General features: G+C 55.6%; 2 protein-coding genes across 4 annotated transcripts; one reads left to right on the top strand and one right to left on the bottom strand.

Annotated features, from left to right (window-relative positions):
* The first annotated feature begins 266 nt into the window (after nucleotides 1-266).
* CTSA (cathepsin A) lies at nucleotides 267-6235 on the top strand. Of its 2 annotated transcripts, none has more exons than XM_042930812.1 (15): nucleotides 267-337; nucleotides 529-722; nucleotides 873-984; nucleotides 1245-1295; nucleotides 1387-1473; nucleotides 1704-1859; nucleotides 2173-2264; nucleotides 2612-2696; nucleotides 3289-3380; nucleotides 3462-3540; nucleotides 3631-3770; nucleotides 4438-4513; nucleotides 5166-5255; nucleotides 5410-5547; nucleotides 5801-6235. In XM_042930812.1, exons 1-15 carry the CDS (start codon nucleotides 284-286, stop codon nucleotides 5882-5884), a joined length of 1530 nt encoding a protein of 509 aa, XP_042786746.1. In that variant the 5' UTR covers nucleotides 267-283; the 3' UTR covers nucleotides 5885-6235. The 2 variants fall into 2 exon arrangements, with proteins under 2 accessions (XP_042786746.1, XP_042786747.1); XM_042930813.1 differs by having other exon boundaries at nucleotides 268-337; nucleotides 5443-5547.
* Nucleotides 6078-16405, bottom strand: LOC122215473 (phospholipid transfer protein). 2 transcript variants are annotated; one of them, XM_042930814.1, is made up of 16 exons: nucleotides 16309-16405; nucleotides 15582-15692; nucleotides 15395-15494; nucleotides 14595-14723; nucleotides 14158-14313; nucleotides 12687-12750; nucleotides 12546-12609; nucleotides 11751-11842; nucleotides 10201-10377; nucleotides 10051-10110; nucleotides 8650-8814; nucleotides 8485-8552; nucleotides 7212-7254; nucleotides 7044-7107; nucleotides 6883-6959; nucleotides 6078-6471 (listed from the first exon to the last, which is right to left on the bottom strand). In XM_042930814.1, exons 2-16 carry the CDS (start codon nucleotides 15679-15681, stop codon nucleotides 6340-6342), a joined length of 1491 nt encoding a protein of 496 aa, XP_042786748.1. In that variant the 5' UTR covers nucleotides 15682-15692; nucleotides 16309-16405; the 3' UTR covers nucleotides 6078-6339. The 2 variants fall into 2 exon arrangements, with proteins under 2 accessions (XP_042786748.1, XP_042786749.1); XM_042930815.1 differs by having other exon boundaries at nucleotides 16244-16327.
* Between the last annotated feature and the right edge of the window lie 6098 nt (nucleotides 16406-22503).

Below are 22503 nucleotides of genomic sequence, written 5' to 3'. Positions count from 1 at the left end.
ACTCCACCCCCCCCCACCCCCTTCCCCGAGGCTCTGCCCGGGGGTCCTAGCGCCGCTCGCTCAGCCATCCTGCCTGGACCGGGGCCCCCGGGAGGCCGGGGGATCCTGGCCGCCCACATCTGGGTCATCCGATGGCTGGCGCCCGCGAGATAACCTGAGAAGCCCGCGGACTCTGACCCAGCGCCGGCCGCCGCCGCCTGCGTCCCCTGGGTCCCCGGAGACCTGAGAGGCGCCGGAGGAAGACCGTCACGTGGCGCCGGCGCCCACGTGACTCGGACTCCACATGACTTCCCGAGGCCGAGCCCCTCCGGGAGAGCAACGACGCTGGGGAGCCGAGGTGAGGTCTCTCTGGAGGCTGGAGGGGACCCGCGGTCCCGGGCGGCGCGGCGGGCGGGCGGACGCTGGGGCCGGGCCGGGTTGGGGGGCTCCGATAGCCGCCTCGCCGTCAGCTCCTCCGCGGGGCGATCGCACCGAAGCGTTGGAGGAGCAAGGGAGCGCGGAAACAGTCGGCCCCACTTCCTCCCGCAGATGGTCGGAGCCGCGCTGTCGCCGCCGTGGTTGCTGCTGCTGCTGCTGCTGCTGCTCCTGGCCTGGGCGCCCCCGGGTCGGGCAGCGCCGGACCTGGACGAGATCCAGTGCCTGCCCGGGCTGGCCAAGCAGCCAGCTTTCCGCCAGTACTCAGGCTACCTCCGCGGCTCCGACTCCAAGCACCTCCACTACTGGTCTGCGCCACCCCCCACCCCGTCCCGGGCGGGGAGGTGACGGGGCGCGGGGTGGGGGAGGGTCTGAAGACCCCTGAGGGAGCCTGAGAGCAGGGAGCGCTGGAAGGGGCCCCTCCGCCTGCACCCACCCTGCTCTGCCTCCCCTCCCAGGTTTGTGGAGTCCCAGAAGGATCCCAAGAGCAGCCCTGTGGTGCTTTGGCTCAACGGAGGGCCGGGCTGCAGCTCCTTAGACGGCTTCCTCACGGAGCACGGCCCCTTCCTGGTGAGTGGAAAGCCACCATCTGCCCCCTAACCAGGAAGGGAAGCATTCCTGAAGGAAAGGGCCCGGGAGGAGGGAGAACAGGACTCGGAGGTTTTTCCCAAGCGCGCCCTTCTCCGGAGCCTGGGTTTCCTCATCCGTACCGTTCGTTTCACTGTCTGTACCTTTCAAGGGTTTTGCCCAAATGTGAACTGCCCAGCACGGTAGCCCTTTCCTTCCATCCAGTTAGTCCTTGGGACTTAGCCATCTCTTTTCCTCTTCAGGTGCAGCCAGATGGTGCCACCCTGGAGTACAACCCCTATTCCTGGAACCTGGTATAGCCGGAGCCAGGGGGTCCTGTGGGGGTGTCTGAGCACTTGGATGGGTTGGGGATTCCTCTTCAGTTCATTTCCTCCTCCCCTCCAGATTGCCAACGTATTGTATCTTGAGTCCCCAGCTGGGGTGGGCTTCTCCTACTCTGATGACAAGTCTTATGCAACCAATGACACAGAGGTGAGTCCAGTGCCTGCCCTTGTGCCCCAGCCTCCCTGGTTCTCTAAAGGCAGCGAGACCCAGGAGGGAAAGTGCATGGCCTTGGAGTCTGGATTTTGGCTCTGTCACATGCTGTGTGTGGTCTTGGCCAAGCCACTTCCTCTTGCTCAGAACGGGTGGATGTCGTTATCTCAGATTCTTTCCAGCTCAAATACCAAAGCCTTTTGATCCTCTCCTCCTCTTTTCCCTAGGTCGCCCAGAGTAATTTTGAGGCCCTTAAGGATTTTTTCCGCCTCTTCCCGGAGTACAAGGACAATGAGCTCTTCCTGACAGGAGAGAGCTATGCCGGCATTTACATCCCCACCCTGGCAGTGTTGGTCATGCAGGATCCCAGCATGAACCTTCAGGTACAGGGCCGCTGCAGGAGGGAAGAGAGGCAACTTGTCCTGGCCTTGTGGTTAGCAGCGTGAAAGAGGCCATTTTCTCTGTCCAACCTGGTCCCCTTTATAACATGCTTGCCACTGGGTGGCCTGTCTCTGCTCACGTGCCTCCCACAACAGGAAGCTCACCTGTCTGCCAGCCAGCTCTGTTCTTAGCTTCAAGTGGCCTCCCCACAAACCACCTTGGATTTCAGCTTCCAGATTGCTGAAGGTCTGGGTGTAGTCAGGGGAGGCTCCCCCTCTCCCTCCAGATGACCTGAATGCCCTGGGTGTTTCACAGGGGCTGGCTGTGGGCAACGGACTCTCCTCCTACGAGCAGAATGACAACTCCCTGGTCTATTTCGCCTACTACCACGGCCTCCTTGGGAACAGGTATGGGAGGGGGCAGTTGGGCAATCTCTAGGGTGGGGCAGGTCTTGAGGATCTCAGGTCTGCCCTCCAGGCACATGATACCCTAGGCCCTACCCTAGTTTCTGAGCAGGGGGTGGGGGCTGGGATTGCTAGACGTGTTTGGTGCTGAAAGGCCAAAGAATGGAGGCCAGAACTTAAATGGACTCAGGAGGGCTGGCTGTGTGGCCCCAGAGCAGCTAGGTTTGGAACTTGCATACCATCCCCTGTGATCTGTTTCCTCATTGGCTGGGGTCAGGTGGTGGCGGGAGGTTGGATGTGGAGGGTGGGAGCCCACCTTGGGCCTGAACACTTTCATGCGTCTCCTACAGGCTCTGGTCTTCTCTCCAGACCCACTGCTGCTCTCAGAACAAGTGTAACTTCTATGACAACAGAGACCCAGAATGCGTGACCAATGTGAGGTTCTGCCGCCCAACCTGTGTCACCCCTGACACCCCCGGCCCCGAGAATAGGACCACATCTCCTCCTTCGGGCCTCCCTGACCCCATCCCCTATTGCTTTCCTATCCTGCCTCCTCCAGCAATTTGATGTCCTCTGGGATACGTCTAGGGATGTGTTCCCACCACTACTTCTGGGACTTTCTAGGCAAATCCCATAACCCCTGTGAGGGAAAGGATCTCCCTCTTGTCGAGCATCTACTCTGTGCCAGGCACTGGGCCGAACTATATCAACATAGATTATTTAATCTTCAAGATTCCTTTAAGGGAGATCGTATTATCCACGTTTTCCAGAAGAGGAAACCGAGGCCAAGAACGTTAAAGTCACTCGCCTGAAGTCACAGTGCTAGGATGTAGCGGCAGTAGGCTCTGGACCCAGGTCTGGCAGATTCCTTCCACTGAGCCTCAGTTTCCCTGCCTGTGGAAAAAAAGTGGGGGAAGGGTAATGACAAGAAGTGGAGTAGGAGAGCCGTCAATCTTGGGACGAGTTGGTGAGATCACGGGGAGGCCAGGGTTCTGTGAAGCACGGTGGCTCCCATGTATCATTGCAGCTGCAGGAAGTGTCCCGCATCGTGGGCAACTCCGGCCTCAACATTTACAACCTCTATGCCCCATGTGCTGGGGGTGTGCCTGGCCGTTTAAGGTAGGCCCTGCCGTGTGCCCTGGGGGCCAGTCCCAGCCCCCATCTGGAGGCTGAGGCACACGTCCCCCGCTTCACTTGCAGGTACGAGAAGGACGCCATTGTGCTCCATGACTTGGGCAACATCTTCACTCGCCTGCCGCTGAAGCGGACATGGCATCAGGTGTGCAGGAAGAGCATGGACTTTCTCCTGGTGGCGGGGGGGTGGGGGGGGAGGGATACGAAGACCCTGACCTGCCGTCTGTGCCCCCAGGCACTGCTGCGTTCTGGGGATAGGCTGCGCATGGACCCCCCCTGCACCAACACCACAGCCGCCTCCACGTACCTCAACAACCCCTATGTGCGGAAGGCCCTCCACATCCCCGAGCAGCTGCCCCACTGGGACATGTGCAAGTGAGGCTTTGCGGCCAGCCGTGGCCCCAGGGGTGGCAGGCACTTGGGGCTCCTGGGTATCAGAAAGGTTTCCCAGGATCCCTTGGCTAGGGTTTCTTGTAGGGGCGCTTCAGGCACCCAGGGTGTGACACAGGGTCCCGTGCAGGTGTTTAGCCCCTAAATTGATTGATATTTAGCTAGTTCGTTCTTAAATGGCCACCTGGGCTGGTAAAATAGCAATTTACTCCCCTGGCATTTAGTAAATAGACACTGTCCCCCACCCCCACTCCAATGTAGTCCCCAGCTGCAGAGATCTCCTATGACCCGCATGAGTAAAAGATGCCGCCTGGCAGAGCAGGGGCCACTCAGGTCCATGCTGATTGGCCAGTGCCCCTGCCCTACTGCCGTTACAGGCTGTGGTTCTCCCACCAGTGGGCTCCTGCACGCTAAATGCCAGTTGCAAACCAATCACTAAATGTTCCCATACACGTTTCTGCACGGGGGTGGGCTGAATCCCAGCCCCCCATCCACATAAGTCCTAGAGAGATGATATGCCTGAGGAGGGGACTGAATCCCAACTCTGCCTCCCAGGCTGGAGCTTGGAGGTAGGAGGGGACGGGAGAGGAGAGCTGATCTCTTTTTCTCCCTCTACCTGGTCTTCCTGGGACCCGCCCACGTGCTCCCGCAGCTTCCTGGTGAATATACAGTACCGCCGTCTCTACCAAAGCATGCAGTCCCAGTACCTTAAGCTGCTCACCACACAGGTGAGTGGGAGCGGCACAGCTGGGTCCACCAGCAGCCTCAGGACCCTGGAGCGGCATGACAAGGCGGGGCCCCCTTTAGCGTGCCACTCCGGACACGGGGAGCTGAAACTCCAAGAAATGAAGTCCAGTGACTGGCAGGGTCATGATTTGAACCTTGCTTTGTCCCCACCCCATGCTGCTCTGCCGTAGGAGGCTGCATCAGCCAAGGAGCTTTTAGGTTGAGAAGAGCTGGCGAGAATGCGTTACAAACGAGCAAATGGAGGTTCAGGGTGGGAGAGGGCCTTGTCCAAGGTCATCTAGGAAATCCTGACAGAGCCAGGCTAGGACCAGTGGTTAGAGCATAACCTCTAGGGGTCAGATCGTCTGTGTGTACGTCCCTTCATTAGCCATGCGCCCCTGGGCAAGTTTTTCCCATCTTGAGACTTGGTTTCTCCACCTATAAAATGGGGTTAATGGTATCTACTTGCATGGGTAAAGCATTTAGTAAAACACCAGTCATGTAGGAAACAGTCAGAAAACTTGAGTGTTTCCTGCTTTGTGCTATTTAGCAAGGCCCCTCGAATTCCCTGAGGGGGTAAGGCTTGAACCCGAGAAGGGCTGGGGCCTGGGCTCATTCCAGACCCTCCCGCTTCCCCCCCCTGCTCTGCTCCAGAAATACCGGATCCTGCTCTACAACGGAGATGTGGACATGGCCTGCAATTTCATGGGGGACGAGTGGTTTGTGGATTCCCTGAACCAGAAGGTAAGGCAAGGATCCCGGCTCTGGGGTGAGGCTGGGTGCAGGGATAGGGCAGCTGTGCCTGGCAGCTTGGCTCTGGCAGACAGAGAGGACAAACCTGGGGGGAGTTCGGGCCCCTGAGGTCCTGCTGGCAGATGTGAGCGAGATTTGGGGACAGCCGCAGGCTGCTAAGGCTTCCCTGGTGGGGCAGATGGAGGTCCAGCGCCGGCCCTGGTTAGTGGACTACGGGGACAGCGGGGAGCAGATCGCAGGCTTCGTGAAGGAGTTCTCCCACATCGCCTTTCTCACCATCAAGGTAGGGCTTGGGCCTGGCAAGGGCTACCTGGCTGGAGGGGATGGGGCAGAACCCACCCGTCCTCTCCTTCCGACTCCCTTTTACACCCATTTACCATCTGGCCCCATAAGGGCAAGCGTTCTGGGCAGGGTGGGGAGAATGCAGGGCTTGGGAGAAGAGGAAGGTCGCTGGCTGGGGGGATCCAGTAGGATGGAGGGGCGCCCAGGGGCAGGGGTTACACAAGAAGGGGAATCTCACAGAGCTTTGCTCCTAGGGCGCTGGACACATGGTCCCCACCGACAAGCCCCAGGCTGCCCTCACCATGTTCTCTCGCTTCCTGAATAAGCAGCCATACTGATGACCACGGAGACCGGTCCCCTTCTGCCTGATCCAGCCCCTCTTCCTGGCCCCTCCTGCTAGAAGGGAGGTCCACCTTTATGCAAAATGCCCCTGTGGGGCAGGTCCCTGCCTCCAGAACTGCTTCCCCGCCCCTGCCTCCCCCACAGCCCTCTGCCTCCCAGACCGGGCCCCAGTCCCTCACGTAGACAGCCTGGGGGAGTTAGCACTTTATTCCTGACTGGGGTGCGGCCTGGCCCCCTCCCTTAATGCACTGGAACACAGCAGAGCTCAGGACAGCCCACGGGGAGGGTGGACGGACTAATTGATGGATTGAGTGTGATTATGGAATTAAATTGGGTACAGCTTAAAACCCTGTCTTCTCTGTGGCACTGGGGGTTACACAGGATGCTATAGGCTGGGAGGAGCCGAGAGGGTCGAAGTCCTGGATGCCCCTGCCAGCGTGGGGTTGAGGGCTCAGGCAGCCGTCGTGGCAGGTGGTGGGGCACTGGATGCCGAGGTGTCGCTGGTGCTGGCAGGCCGGTTCTTCTCAATCACCTCTCGCAGCCCTTTGGCAAAGTGGAGGTCGGCCCCGATGGTGAGGAAGCCCTGTGCAGTGGGGCAGAGAGGGGAGCCTCTTCATTCCATTACAGAGACCAAAATCTAAAGATCGAGACAGGCCCTTGGCCTTGAAGGGCTCTCAATCTAGTGGGAGAGGAGCCTCAAAGAAGTTCTAACTCCTGTGAAGGGTGTGAAAGAGGCTGCAGGAGCGTGGCCTGTGGGGGTCAAGGAGGGCCTCTGAGATGGCCTCTTAGCTCAGGTGTTAAAGTGGGATCCAGGAAGAGTGTTGCAAGGTGAGGGCACAGCCTGTGCAGAGGGCTGAGGTCTGATGGAAGATTAAAATGGGAGCGGCACTTGATAAGGAAGGGGCTGGGATCTGACAGCAGAGGGAGGTCAGGGTCGTGAAGTGGGGGGAAGGCTCTGCCCTCTCTCCATCACTCGCTCCCCACCCCCACTCACCGCATGGTTGGTCACCACCTCGCGCACGAAGTTGATGCCCTCGGGTAGTGGGATCTGCACCCCCCGCCACATCCGCTCTGTGGGTGGGAGCAGCGGGCTCAACCTGGGTCCACCCAGCTCCCCTCTCCTTTCCCTCTCCTCCCTCCCGTCCCCAGCCATACCATTGAGCATGGGCATCACCCCAATCTGCAGCATGGTCTTCAGAGGGGTCTGCAGTGGGATCAGCTGGGAGGGAGGAGGCGGGAAGTCAGGGCAGCCAGCAGGAAGCGGACTTGCCTTAGCTGCCCGGCCCCAACCCAGCCCTGGCCCCCTCGCCACTCCCAACTCACTGCCAGCGACTCCAGTGCAGACTGGTTCGAGTAGATTCGGAACCTATGGGAGACAAGTGTCTAGTGGGCATGAACCCTGGAAGTTCCCCTTCCTCAGGCCACCCAGGCCTACCCGCCAGAAGCCCCTGACCTTCGGCCTGCCATGCTCCCACCTACACACCTGTCCAGGGGTTCTGCCGCTTTCCAGGTGTGCATCCTTGGGTGAGTCATTTCTCCCTCTTTGGGTTCCTTTTTTCCAAGGCTACTACTTTTAATTTGTTGAGCGCTTCCTCTACGCCAGACTCGTGCTGGCAGCTTTGCCTGTGTTGTTTGTGTTTATTTAACAGAACGTACAGAGCTTCCTCCCTACCAGACACTAAGCGTGTTACAAAAAGTTAACTATCATTAAGACATTTTAAAATGCCAACTGACTTGGGGCGCCTGGGTGGCGCAGTCGGTTAAGCGTCCGACTTCAGCCAGGTCACGATCTCGCGGTCCGTGAGTTCGAGCCCCGCATCGGGCTCTGGGCTGATGGCTCGGAGCCTGGAGCCTGTTTCCGATTCTGTGTCTCCCTCTCTCTCTGCCCCTCCCCCGTTCATGCTCTGTCTCTCTCTGTCCCAAAAATAAATAAAAAACGTTGAAAAAAAAAAAATTAAAAAAAAAATAAAATGCCAACTGACTTAATCCTCATAACAACCCTAAGAAGTAGGCACTGTTCAACAACTCGCACTTTTTAGATGGGGCAGATCAAGCCTAGAGAGGTTAAGTAATTTGTCTGAGGTCTCAACAGCTGGTAAATGGCAGAATCTGCCTCTAGAATCTAGGCTCTTAACTACTGCCCTGCAGTATCTCATTTAACCCCTAGCACCTGTGGCTAGCATCACAAACAGCACAACCTTACAAAACGGATGCTACTTTTCCCTACATTTAGCCCATGAAGAAAATGAAGCGTACAAAGATAAAGTGACTCTTCTCAAGATCACAAAATTTGTGCTGAGGTTTCTGCCCGAACCCGTGTTGTTTGGCTCTTTGCTGTGTGACTGAGGGCACGTCCTTTAACCTTGCTGGGCCAATTTGGACATCTCATAATATCTGTTCTGCCTCTCTCTCAGGTGTAAGACAAGGCAGAGAAGTTACCCTTGAATAAGATGCATTAACAAAGACCTTAGCTCTCCAGTGGCTGTAGATCTGAGTGAATTTCAGCTCCCCACTTGCTGGGCAGGTGCAATTAACCTGAAGACACGGAGGCTCAGGGAGGTTAAGGGCTTGCCCGAGATCTTGGCCATCTGCTTACCGGCGCAGGTCCAGCTGGACGCGCAGCGCCTTTCCCCGGAGTGCCACCTTGGCGCTGAGACGGGTGTCCTGCAGGCAAGGAGGTGGGAGGGGGGTGTTACTGACCCAAAGGATCAACAGCCCGCATCTCCCTGACCCTCAGTAGCTCCTAATCTGGTGCCCGCACCATAATCATGCTGGACAGTTGGACCTCAGGCTGGTCGGACGGGACCAGGGCGATGGTGACACTTGCGGTGACAGAGACGGTGGTACCCGAGGGCTTGATGGTGCAGCGAGGTGGGGCCAGGACCCTTAGCTCCAACTTCAGCGGGGAGTCAATCACCGCCGGGCTCTGGGGACAGAGGAGCGAGGGTGGGTCAAAACCCAGATCTGTTCCCTGATGAGCACCAGGAGGGGAGGAGGGCTGGCTCAGGTTCTGCCCGCTGGGAGCCCAGGCACACAGATATGAAGGCTGGTGTGGCTTCCCAGACCCTTCAAAATTGTGTCCAGCCTCTGTGCCTTTGCTCACACAAGGGAATGTCTCATTCTAGAAATGTTTCCTCTTTTTCTGCCTTCCTGAGCTCTTGGTCGTGGGGATCCATCTTCAACCAGACTCCTGAGACTGTGTTTGCATCAAATATCCCCTCTCTCTGCCATATTTCCTCTCTCTAACCTGCCGTATCCTTTGCCCTATAGGCACTCCTACTTCACTTGTGTTAGCTCATTGAAACCTCTCAATGACCGTGTGAGGCAGGTATTCTACTCATTTTTGAGATGGGAAAATTGAGGCACAGAGAGGTTAAGTACTTGTCCAAGGTTATGTGGTCCTCCAGTTGCAGAACCTGGGATTCAGACCCAGGCAGTCTGGCAAGAGAGTCCACACTCTTACTGACGTTTGGCCATCAGGTTGATGGAGACGATGGTGCTAACAGCGATGATAATAACAGCAGCCAGTGAGTGTTTTCTGAGCACTTACTCTGCACCCGGTGCTGTTCCAGTCCCTTTGCATGAATTGATTCAGCTAATACTCATGACAGTCCTGTGAGGTTGTATAGTGTAAAGGAAATTAAGGGCAAGTCCTTTAATGGCCACTAAGATGCTTTTTACATTTTGAAAGAGTAGGTGGGAACTCCTCCATTAAACAAGGGAAAATAAGCAAGGGGAAAAAAAAAAAACACATCAGGGTACCTGGCTAGCTCAGTCGGTAGAACACGTGACTCTTAATCTTGGGGTCGTGCGTTGAAGCCCCACAAAGGGCATAGAGATTATTTAACAATCTAATTAACTAACTTAAAAAGAAAAAAGACTACATCAGTCATTGTTAAAGCGCCCCTACACTTACAGAGCTTGGGTCTCAGCCTGTCCTCAGAGCTTCATGAAGAGCAGGAAGTAGCAAGGGCCCTTCAAGGACTTGGAAATGAGTTTGACAAATAAGAGGACCGGGTCACAGGCAGGAGGCCAGGCCTTCTGTGTATTCCACAGTGGCCTCGGGGGGACTCCACCCGCACACCTCCACCGTTCCCTCACTGGTATGCAGGTGCTATGCCCTCCCACCCTGGCCAGGTGCCTACCTCCTGCCCGCACTCACCAGCAGGACGATGCTCCCAAAGTAGGTGGCCCTCAGCAGCATGTCCAGATCGTGGGGCACCTGGGTAGGGAAATTGGGGGTGAAGCAGGGTCATCAGGAGCTCCCTGACAGGGCCCCTCTTGCCCATCCCACAAACAGGCCCTGGCATACCTTGTCTCCCACCAGTGACAGCTTCAGGGCACCCGCTCGGAAGTAGCTTTCCATGGCGGAGTCAAAGAAGAACTCGGAGAAGGCCACGTACACCATCCGCTCCTCCTCCCGCAGCTGGGGCTCAACCGCCCGGTTGGGCAAGCTCCAGTTACCCTCCGCCAGGGGAAAGAAGGCCCCCTGCAGTTGGGGGATCAGGGTCAAGGCCAAGGCAGACTGGCCCAGCACCCAGATGCTCCCACGCCCTGTGGCAGGCACTGTGAGGGATGGTGGGGGTCAGACCCAGCTGCTGTCCTTAGGGGACTCCTCAGCACAATTTTTAAGTTTTATTTATTTAATCTCCACACCCAACGTGGGGCTTGGGCTCACGACCCCAAGATCAAGAGTCGCATGTTCCTCCCACCTGGGCCAGCCAGGCACCCTCATTAGCACAATTCTTAAAAAGGCATGCAGAGGAGGGCAGCTTCAAGGGAGCACTTCCGTCAGACTGGAGAACAGAAGCTCAGGAAAGGGTTCAGGAGGAAGTGGCATTTCAGTGGGCCTTGAACGATATATGGCAGCAATAACAGCTGCTGCTTACATCTTACATAGTAATTCTTCCATGCCCTTGACATACACCAACTCCTTTAATCCACATAATCTTCCGTGAGAGATGTTTTCTTACTGTATTATAGCCATTTACATATTAGTAGGAAATAGGCACAGAAAGGTTAAGCCACTTGCTTAAAAAAATTTGGGGGGGGGGGCGTGCTTGGGTAGCTCAGTCAGTTAAGTGTCCAACTTCAGCTCAGGTCACGATCTCACGGTTTGTGAGTTCGAGCCCCACGTCGGGCTCTGTGCTGACAGCTCGGAGCCTGGAACCTGCTTCGGATTCTGCATCTCCCTCTCTCTCTGCCCCTCCCCCACGTGAGGGGAGCACAGAGCCCGACGTGAGGCTCGAACTCACGAACCGTGAGATCGTGACCTGAGCTGAAGTCGATGCTTAACCGACTGAGCCACCCAGGTGCCCCTAAGCCACTTGCTTAAGATCACGCAGCAAGTAAGTGGCAGAGTCAGGACGTGAACTTCAGACATGCCAGCTCTAATCCTTGCTCTGAAACCGCTACACTCCATCCACTGTGGGGAGCAAAGGAAATGGCCACATAGTAGCTGTGTGGCCTTGGGCAAGTGACATCACCTCTTCGAGCAAGTGTCCACATCCCCAAAATAAATAAAACAGAAGTGCCTGACTCACACAGTCGTGAGAGTGAAATGAGATTATGTGCATAGAGCCGTATGTCCAGCTCCTTCAGGGAAGATGGGGAAGGGCAATGCATGAGCAAAGGCCCTGAGGTAGGAAACAAGGGTGCATGTTTGGGAAAGAATAACTGCAGAGAAACAGGGTAAAGTTAGAAAGGTGGGGCCAGCCCCAGGAATTGACCCTGATTCTGTAGGCAATGGGGAGCCATGGCAGGCTCAGCAGCGGAGTGGCCTCATCAGAGCTGTGGTTCAGGAAGACAAAGGCAGAGACGCAGGGGACAGGTCAGAGATGCCACACCAGCCAGGCAGCTCACCCGGAAGTCCATGTCCAGATTGCTGGCAGAAGCTGCAGGATCCTTCAGGAGGGAGTAGTCGATGCCAACAAGCTCATCCACATTGCTGCGTACTGTGGGAAGGAGCTCGGTCACTCACGCTGTGTCATGCTGGGCGAGGTGTTCGCCCTTTGGGGCCTGTTTCTCACCCATAAATGATGGTCATCAATCTTCCCTCATAGGGTTGTTGCGGGGATCAAATTAGCTTTATGTGGGAAGAAGCTGCTATTACTACTCCTCCTACCACCACCACTACTGTAGGGCTTTTATCAGATCACGAACCAACGTGGCAAGGGATTCCCTGCCCTCATGAGTCTTCCCTGCCTCCTCCCTCCCTCCCTGTGCCCCGTGTAGGGGGCACGGTGATCTCTACCCCACAGCAGACAGAGGTCAAAGCTTAGGAAAAGGGAACCCACGTTAGTTGAGCACCTATTAAGTGCAGGGGATGAACACACACGGGGTCCCAATGATCAGCGAGCACATAAAGACAGAGGACCTTGACAATCGTCACGCAGCTAATGCTCACAGCAACCCCACGGGGAGGCACCCCAGCCAGGCGAAGATGGCAAGGCCCAGAGAGAAGTGAGTACCGACCTGGGGTCACACAGGGCAAGTCCGCAGCAGAGGCCATATGGGAGCCCAGGGTGTGGCAGGGGCCTTGCCTGCTCTGAGCCATGGCCTGGCAGCTGTATACCCAGCCTCCTCCTCACCCCCCCCCCACCCCGGTCCAGCCCCAGGCGTGGCCCAGAGCTCCCCGCCCAGCCAGCGCCAACTCACCGGGCACGGTGTCCAGGAGGGAATTGAGCAGCACCATCCCTGCATGGTAGAGCACGGGGCAGATCTGCAGGGTGGGGTCTAGAGTCAGGGCCTTCAAAATGGAGGGCACCCCACCCGCCACCACCACCACCACTGCCGTACCTGCTGGTTGAGGAGGAAGCGCATCCCCGAGGTGATGAATGTGGAGAGGAACTCATACACCTTCCTGCAAGGAGGGGAGAGACCGTGTGAGCCCAGACACTGCCCGACCCCAAACCAGGCCCAGGAGAAATCAGTGGCCAGAGAGATGGGGAGGAGGTGGCTCAACTTTGACCTGAAGCACCAGCTCTTTAATGAAGGTTTTCCAAATCCCCTCCCCAGCCTGATTCTAAAGACCTCTCCTAACCCCTGCTCCCGCCAGCCAAACTGAATTTGCCCCCAGTTCCTCAGACCCGCTGCGAGCATCCCCACCTCCAGAGGCTTACTCATGCCCTCCCTTCCACCCTCAATGTTCCTGTCCTATATTTTCCCCCAGTCTGGGCCCAGATGCTTCCTCTTCCAGGCAGTCTTCCCAGACTACCCTCTTCTGAACCCCCGGAGTACTCTCTTCGTTCCTCCCTTAAAGCCCTGATGGCAAATGTTTTGTCCCTTCAACTAGGCTCTGAGCTCCTTTATGAATCCTCAGGGACTGGCATACACTTTATTTGCTAAATAAATAAAAACCTGAGGGGGACCTGGGTGGCTCGGTCAGTTTAGCATCTGACTCTTGATTTCGGCTCAGGTCATGATCTCACAGTTCATGAGTTTGGACCCTGCATCGGGCTCTGCACTGACAGTGTGAAGCCTGCTAGGGATTCTCTCTCTCTCTCTGCCCCTCCCCCACTTGCGCGCACTCTCTCTCTCCCCAAAAAAAATAAACAACAACAAAAAACTTGCACTGTACCAACACCAGATGATAAACCACCATCTTTTCTCTCCCACTCTCTTTGAGAACTATCACAAAGTCCATTTCTCAGCCCCAAACCTGAAGTATGCTATTTTTTTTTTTGTTAAGTAGTAGTAAGAACTGCCAGGTATGTTTGTTGTTGTTTTATTTTACATTTGAGAGAGACAGAGCGTGAGCAGGGGAGGGACAGAGAGGGAGAGAGACACAGAATCCAAAGCAGGCTCCAGGCTCTGAGCTGTCAGCACAGAGCCTGACGCAGGACTCAAACCTGAGCTCAAGTGGGACGCTTAACTGACTGAGCCACCCAGGCGCCCCAAGAGCTACCAATTATTGAGAACCAAGTTCACGCCCAACTGCCTACTGATCCTCACAATGACTTCTAGCTAGGAAGCTAGCCACTAATATGCCAGGTGCCGTTCTAAATATTTTTACATATATTAACAAAGTGCCCTCCTAACATCATATAAAATAGCTTCTATTATCATCCCCATCTTACTAACGGGGAAACTGAGGCACAGAGCTTCGATGACTTACCCAAGGTCACACAGCCAGGAAATGAGAGTACTGAGGTTTGGACCCAGTTGGCTTGATTCCCAAGCCTGTGCACTTTGCATTGCACTAGGCAGATGGCCAGTAAGGCTCAAAGGGGGTGCCCTGGGTGCGACTGGGGTTGGAGACAGGGCTTACTTGAAGGTTCCCCCAAAGGCTGCGTGCATTCTGGAGACCAAGGCCTGGCAGGAGACGTTGGACACTTTGATACGGCCAGTGGGGTCCCTGGAGAGCTCCAGAGCTGTGCGGATGGACACGCCTTCGGCAGAGGCATTGATGTAGCCCCCATCATAGCTGCCAAGGGGGTGCGGGGCATTTAATGTCCAGTTTGGAGCTTAACCGCGGCTTCTCTACCCCGCTACCCACCCCATATATATCATGATACCTCTTAATAAGGCTTCACTTCGGCAGTTTACCATTTTACCAAGCCCTATCGACCCTTATGTAGTGGGTATGCTTTTCCCTATTGTACAGATGAAGAAACTGTGACTCAGGCGAAAGGGCTGCCCACAGCCCCACAGCATCCCAGCCCTCCAGATGCCCCCTCCACTCCCCTAGGGGTGCCAGATCCTCACAAGAACCAGTAGAGAAGCTGTCTCCGGAAGCGCAGCCCCAAGGAGGCGTTGCTGATCTGTAGCATCAGCTCCTGCTCTGGCTGAAAATGGAGCTCAGAGGCTGTCAGCTGCAGCTCTGTGACCTTCACCCTGCAGGAGGCCTCGGGGTCATATTCAGGACCGCGGAGAGGGGGCCCCGCCCAACTACAGGAAATTCATTCCCTTCTCTTCCAGTCCAGGCCTGGGGTAACCGGGGCGGGTGGAACGAATTCTTCCGTTGCCCCTCGAGTGCCCAGCCTGGACTTGGACAGCTCAGAGAGGAGCTTCCCCCCTTCTCTTAGAAGTCTATTGCTTCCATTCCCTTCCCTCTCACACCCCATGGTTGCTAGACCTGGTCTTTTAACAGAGTCCTTTGATTTTGTCTCCATCGGCTGAGCTCCGCTCCATATCCCAATTCTCCTATCCCCGCCATCCCAAGCAAGGCTCTTCTCTCTTGTTCCCCTGACCTGTCCCACCTCTCCCGGGTACCCTAGACCCCACTCCCATCCCTGGGCAAGTTTCGTGACTCCGCCTCTTCGGTGCTCTTTGGCGACACCTCAATCCCAAGCCTTCTGCTTCGCGGTGCTTAGTCCGGCCTACGTCGGAGGGCTTGACCTTTATTTTCAATGCCCCATCCAGTTTCTTGAGTCCCGCCTCCCCGGTTTGGCCACGCCCCCACCCGCCCCACAGACCCAGCCAATTTCCCCGCCCCTAGGTCCCGCCCCCAACGCAGAGGCTCCACCCCGGAGTCCGAGACCCCGCCCTCCGGGTCTCCTACTTACTCCGAGATGTTGTAGTAGAAGTAGCCCTCCTTGCCCCGCAGGTCCGGAATGGTGATGGTCTCCAGCTCTTGTTCCAAAAAGCGCAGGCCCTCCTGCTTCACTGAAGTAGCAGCGAGACCCTTAGGTCTTGCGCCCACTGCTGGAGCGACCCCTCCCTCACCCGCCCTCATCCGGCCCCGCGCCTTACCCAGCTCCAACGCCTTGGAGGTGATGCGGATCTTGCAGCCGGGGAGCTCGGCCTGAGCGCCTGCCAGAAGCGCTAGGAAGAGGGCCCCGACGAGGGCCATGGCGAGCGGGCCTGGGGTGGGGTGGGGTCGCTGGAGTCATCAGGGCCGCTAAAACCCACTCCCCGGTTGTCCAGCCAGAAGAGGGGCTGGCGAGATGGTTACCCTCGAAATAGCTCTTCGGGGAACTCGGAACCAATTATATTGCCTCCATTTGGCAGATGGAGAAACTGAGGCTCAGAAGGGCGATGCGACTCGCGCTCTGGCTCCCAGAGGATTTGGGGCACGGGGAGAAGGGGAGGGGACATCCTCAGTTCCCCCGTGCACCCGCCGCGTGACGAGTTTGGACCTCCCAGTGACCAGCGGCCCCCCCCCCCCCACCTCCCCTTTCCTTTAGCAGAGGGCGGGCGCGGCTTGCATGTTACCATGGGAACGGTTGCACGCGCATTCCTGGGGGGTGGCTTGCGGTCTCCCAGGCCCCGCGCCGGGGGAGAAAAGGGGGCTGCCTGCCCAAACTAGGGCTCCCGGGTCTCCCGGCTCTGCTGGGTCCTAAATTCCTGCCATCGAGATTCGGCCTGGTACCCCCCATATCAGCACCCTCCTTCATGGGATCTCTTCCCCTCACCGGGTTCAGTAGACCAGGCGGCTCGGCGAGGGTCTGGGGGTGGATGGGGACGCGCCCCGACTCACTGCGGCGGAGCTGGGTGGTCGGCGGGGTCACGTGGTGCGGCGGGCTGCGCAGGGGATCCGGGCGGCGGGGTCTGGCGGGCTGCGCTGTTCCAGCAGCCTTTATAATGCCGGGCCTCTCCGACCCCCCTCCTCTCTCCCGCTCTCCCCTCCTCCCTCGGGGGTTGGGAGGGGATGGGGCGGAACGCTGGCAGCCGGGAGGGTGGAGAGGGCTGTACGGAGCCCCGTGACAGGCCCGGCCGCTGTCAAGACAAGTGGGGGACCCAAGCCGGGAAGGAGGGAGGGAAGTGCAGGAGTTGACCCGCCCAGTCCCAACAGTCCTTGCTTCTCTGGGACCTTGGTTCAAATGCCAAACGCCCATGTCTTTCTGCATGATCCTGGACAAGTCACTTCACTTGGGTCACTGAGCCTCAGTTTCCTCATCCAGCAAAATGTGCATGGTAATTGGAACCACCCACAAAATCAATGCCGGAGGCACATTTTTTTTCCCTTCCCTTCCACCCACAATCATCTGAAGACCTCTCCTTGCCAGGCTTCACTATGGGACCCCCCTAAATGTCTCTGGGTCACTGACTAGGGTCCTAACAGGCCCAGAGACGTCTCCCACTGGGATCCAAGCAAGTGCTGCCCACTCAGGAGGACAGTGCACAGGCTGCTGGAATCACCCCAGAGGGTTTGGTGTTTCTCAGGGACTGTGAACCTTGTTTGTTTTCTGTGGGTTTTTTTGGTGAACCTCTGAAGCTAGGTTCTCTGCACAGTGTCTCCATATGCTGCCTACAGTGTTCCCAGCTCTTGGGACAGGCACACAGTAAGTGTTTGCTACCTTTTTGTTATCAATGGATGAAAGAGGAAAGGAGAAGCAATAAAGATTAGCGTCCCTTGAACGTGTATTTAGCACCAAGCACTCATCCAGGTAGGAATACCAACGTGTCCTGATTTACCTAGGACTTTCCCGGCTTTGAAACTGAATGTCTCCCTTCCAGGATGGTTCCAGGGTCCCCAGGCAAACCAGGATGGCTAGTCATACTAGATCTAGATTAACTTATTTAATCTTCTTAACCTATGAGGCTGGCGCTAGTATGGACGGGCTTTAGCAGGAAAACAGACCATCATGCAGTTACTATCAGAGAAGCCATGAACTGTTTGTGAAAGGGTGGGAGGTGGTGTTTACAGCCTAGTAGTTATCACACAGCCAGGATTCAAATCCTAGGCCGTCAGTTCTCAGGTCCAATTGTTGGACCCCTTGCTGAGGCAGCTCTGAGCCTTAGTTGCCTCTTCCTAGAACAGAAACAATAAAGTTATTGCAAGAATAAATTAAATGGGGGCGCCTGGGTGGCTCAGGTGGTTAAGCGTCCGACTCTTGAATTCGGCTCAGGTCATGATTTCATGGTTCGTGGGTTCAAGCCCCCCATCAGGTTCTGCACTGACAGTGCACAGCCTACTTGGGACTCTCTTTTTGACCTTCCCTCATGCTCTCTCTCTCTCTCTCTCTCTCTCTCTCAAAATAAATAGACTTACAAAATTAAAAAGTGGGCATAGTGCATGTTTTAGACATGGTACATGGTACACCATTTAGTGCCAAATAAATGCTGGCTGTTAAGATTAGGGGCACAAACCACAAGCACACGAGACAGAAAGCATGTAGGACAGGAACAAAGAGAGTGCTAAGGATATCCAGAGGAGGAAGTGCCTTAATGCCTTTGAACTCTAGTAACCCCGCTCTTCCCGGAGCCTGGCTCAAGCAGAAAACCTGGTGGATGTTAGTTTTCTTTCCTCTCATTTTCCTCACTGAAATGCAAGCTTCGTCTTTGTATCACTGTTATCTCCTGTGGGAGATGCAGGGGATTCTTATCCCCTGAACTTCCCTGTCCCCACAGCAGCCCCAGTGAGCTTTAAACACAGCTCCGTGATCTTGGGCCAGTGGTTTAACCTTCTGGGCCTGTGTTTCCTCATCTGGATTGCTCTCCTGAGGATTAAAAGAGTTAATGCATTTAAAGGGCTTGATAAGCACCTGGCATTTCTTTTTTAATGTTTATGTATTTATTCTGAGAGAGAGAGAGAGAGAGAGAGAGAGAGAGAGAAAGAGCCAGAGAGAGAGGAGAGCAGGGCAGAGAGAGAGGGGGACAGAGGATCCGAAGCTGGGCTCAAACCCACGAACCGTGAGTTCACCATCTGAGTCGAACTCACGTCCTGCTCTGGCCACACTGACCTTGGCACTTGCTGTTCCCTCTGCTCAAAATGCCTTTCCACCTGATCTTCCCACAGCTAGCTCCTTGTCATTTCGGTCTCAGCTTCGATGGCACTTGCTCAGAGAGGACTTTCCTGCCTACGCAGCAGTTACTCTCAATCACATCAGCCTGGTTTGTTTGCTTTTATTGATCTTGTGACTATTTAATGGTTTACCAAGTTGTCGGAGACATGGCCTGTCTCCATGAGAGCTGGGCTCGGGCTCACCACTCCTTCCCAGTACCTAGAACGGTGCCTGGCACTAAGTGTAGGCAGTGCCCATTTGCGGAGTGACTGGACAGGTTCGGAGCCCTCAAACGTGCCCGGGGAGCAGGTGATACCTATACCACCCTGGATTCTTCCGCAACTTCTGCACCTCGCTGTTTGTCTCAGCCCAACTGACCCTAAATACAGCCCTGGGCTGGGGGATGAAAAGATGTACTCAATGGCCTTGATTCCAGGGACTTGCCCGGTCAGCCCAGCCCTCTCCCTCACACTGGTTTCCCCTTTCTCCCAAAGCTTGTGCCCCCAACCCTCACATTTCAGTGATACTGGCAGATGTGAAGCCCAGGAGGGACTTTGCCAAGCTCCTCAACACTTGGCTTGAGGATTGAAGAGATCAGAATACCCAAATCCCTTTGCACTTTCGCTCCCGGCTTTGAAGAGGGAAGGAGGGACTTCCCAGCACTCGAAGGGACAGGAAAGCAATGCTTTTCTAGCCCCTGCTATGCACCCGGGACAGTGATATTGTAAAACATGAGAGGAGCCAAGCAGTTAAGAGCTTTGGAATCAGACAGAATTGGTTCCGACCTTGCGTCTGTCATTTTCTAGAGCAGAGGTCAGAGAGGTGTTCCTGTGAAAGGTCAGGTAGTACATATTTCAGGCTCTGCTGGCCCTGTGGTCTCTGTCACAGCTGTTCAAACTCTGCCACTGCAGCCTGGACGCAGCTATAAACAAGGCTCCCTGGATGTGGCCCGTGGGCCACAGTTGGCCAACCCCGTTCAAGAGTAAATGAAAAAGTAAATCTCTTTAAGAGCCTCAGTTTCCACATCTGTCAAATGGAGACAATCTAGTACCTGCCCACCTCTCTGGGTGGCAGTGAGATTTTAAAGTAATAAAGTATATAAAGTGATGAGCCTACTACTTGGCATGCTAAAGGTTCAATAAATGTCTCTGGTCATTAGCATTAGCTAGTTGTTTAACAAACAAGAAGTGCTTTACAAAATATTAACTCACTGGGGCACCTGGGCGGCTCAGTAGGGTAAGCGTCCGACTTCGGCTCAGGTCATGATCTCGCAGTTCACGAGTTCGAGCCCCGCACTGGGCTGTGCTGACAGCTCAGAGCCTGGAGCCTGCTTCGGATTCTGTGTCTCCCTCTCTCTCTGCCGCTCCCCAGCTCATACTCTCTCTCTCTCAATAATAAATAAAACATTAAAAAAAATTCTTTTAAACAAATATCAACTCACTTGAAAATTCATAACATCCTGTAAGACAGGTATCATCATCCCATTTTACAGATGAGGAAACTGAGACCCAGAGAGGTTACATAACTAGCTCAAGCCAATCTGGCTCCAGAACCCATGCTCTTAACCAACCTACTCAACTGTGTCTCTTTTTAAATGACCCCATTTAGTCCTCACCACAATTCCTTGAGATAGTTATTTTTTTTTTAAGTTTATTTACTTATTTTGAGAGACAGAGAGAGCACAAGCAGGGGAGGGGCAGAGAGAGGGGGAGAGAAAGAATCCCAAGCAGACTCCGAGCTGTCAGCACAAAGCCCAACGCGGGGCTCAAAACCGAGAACTTTGAGTTCATGGACCTGAGCCGAAACCAAGAGTCGGATGCTTAACTGCCTGAACCGCCCAGGTGCCCCGAGACACGCTGTTATCGCCCCTGTTTTGCAGACTGGCAAACTGAGGTACCGCGGGAGGAAGTAACTGGTCCGAGTGAGTAAACACAGTCTCCACTGACCACAAGATACCGAGTTGGATTTCTGCCCAAGATGTCAACATGTGTAGCCCGGCTTCCCCCGCCCTCTCCCTGTCTCCAGCTGTGTTTTCTTTGGATCCTCGCATGGCTTGGAGAAGCTGCGTCAGCCCATCTCCCCTCCTGACCATTCTCCCGCCCCCGACGCCCATCCAAGCTACCCCTCAGGAAATGAACCCCCTCCCTCTCAGTCCGCTGGAGCCTGTGGCTGTACGTGCCTGGGTTGGTCAGCGTGGGTGTGCCTGGGAATGTGTGACAGGGGGTGGTGTTGGAACGGGGGAGAGGTATGTGTGGGGGGACAGATGTCAGAGCGACAGCCTCCGACTACATCTCCCCAAGCAGGCGGAATGACCCCGCGTGGGGGCCAGACATTTACCAAATGGGGAGAAGACAGGACGGGGGCTCTCTGAGTTTGGCCAGGGAAGAGCCGCTGACTGCCTTTCTGTGGCTTCTAAAGCCTGGACGCTGGCCTTTTGGTGTCTCCTTTTCTTTAGTTTTCTCCTCAGAGACCAGCTCCTTTTTCTGTAGATGGAGCCGGCCACCTGGCCCCCAAAGGATCTTCTGGATCCCGGGTCTTGTGAATGCCTGTCCTGGTACCTCTCCGGCTCCGTGTGGCCTCGAGCCACTTACTCGCCTTCTGATTTCTCTCCTTTGTTTCCTTTGCGCTTCACCCTCGTTTCCAGTTTCCATGCCTCTTGAAGCCTAGCTGACTCTGACCCTTGGGGGCCTCTTTGCTGATGGCCCTCTAAACCTCCTGTCCCCGCTTTCATTAGCACTGGGCATGGGCTTCCCAGCTGCTCACTGCTTTGGGGAAGGGGGTGGAATATCTGTACAGTGCTGGCTAGATGTCTGGAGTTCACGAGCCAGAAATATAATTTCAAAGGAACTGACGGGAGCGGGCAGCAAGCGGTAGGGACTTTTCCTTTTGACGATGAGGATGGGCCACCGTCTTCAGCCAACGCTCGCCTCTCTGCCGGCCTTTGCAAAGGTTGCAGGAAGCACCCAGCACATTCCAGCATCTTGGCTTTTTCCGAGATGCTCTGCCACCACAGTCTGTGAGGGCCCAACATGCACACGGCCGGGAGTCATGAGGACATCACAGCCCTCCGGCCTCCCTCCTCGTTGTCACCCAGCTGGAGCCGTGTGTCAGCACTGTCCCCACGCGGGTGCCAAATTCTCCTGCTCTCCCAGGCTTCCCGTCTCAGATCATGGCACCACACTCACTCAGACGCTCCAACCAGAAGCACAGGACTCATCCTCGACTCTCTTGTTTCCTTTGTGGCAAATCCTGGTGTCCCTAACTCCAAAAGGTGCCCCGCATCCGTGCACACCTCTCCCTTTGCACCACCACTGGTCCAGGCTGTTTTCTTCTTTTACCTGGACCACTAGTCTCCTCTCCCTGCCTCATGATTGCCCCTAAAGGTCTAGCCTTCCTGCACCAACCACAGTGATCTTTAAAAAGTAGAAACCGTAGTATCTTACTATCCTGTCCAAAAGCCTCCGGTCACTCCCCATCACACACAAAATAAGATTTGGACTCTGGCCAGGAGCCCAGAAGGACTCTAGGTGGTCTAGCTCCTGCCTACCTTCCTCTCCACCTATCTGCTACCACTGTTGGGACACCCACTCACTCAGCCTCAAACTTGCCATTTACCCTTCTTCCCTCCACAGACCTTGCCTGGTTGGCTTCCTTCATGCCCTCGAGTCTCTACTCAAGCGTCATCTGCCCTGGAAGGCCCCCTCCCCATCGCTGCCTGTTGTTCTGTTTAATTCCTTATTGTCTGTTTCTTCCAGCAGACTGAAGGCCCCAGTGGGGTAGACGCCTGACACTTATTCATGGCTGTGTCCCCAGGGCCCGTCACAGAGTCTGGTACATGGAGTGTGGGTGGTTATTACCATCTGCAGACCCTTCAAAAGGAGGATATTTTATCACAGACTGAGCAGCCCCAGCCTAATTCCCTCCTGAGCCTCTAAGCTCCCTCCGCT

This window comes from Panthera leo, chromosome A3 (assembly GCF_018350215.1).
Source record: "Panthera leo isolate Ple1 chromosome A3, P.leo_Ple1_pat1.1, whole genome shotgun sequence".
Lineage (NCBI taxonomy): Eukaryota > Metazoa > Chordata > Mammalia > Carnivora > Felidae > Panthera > Panthera leo.
Note: the sequence above shows the minus strand (reverse complement) of the source record. Positions and strands in the feature narration are given on the sequence as shown.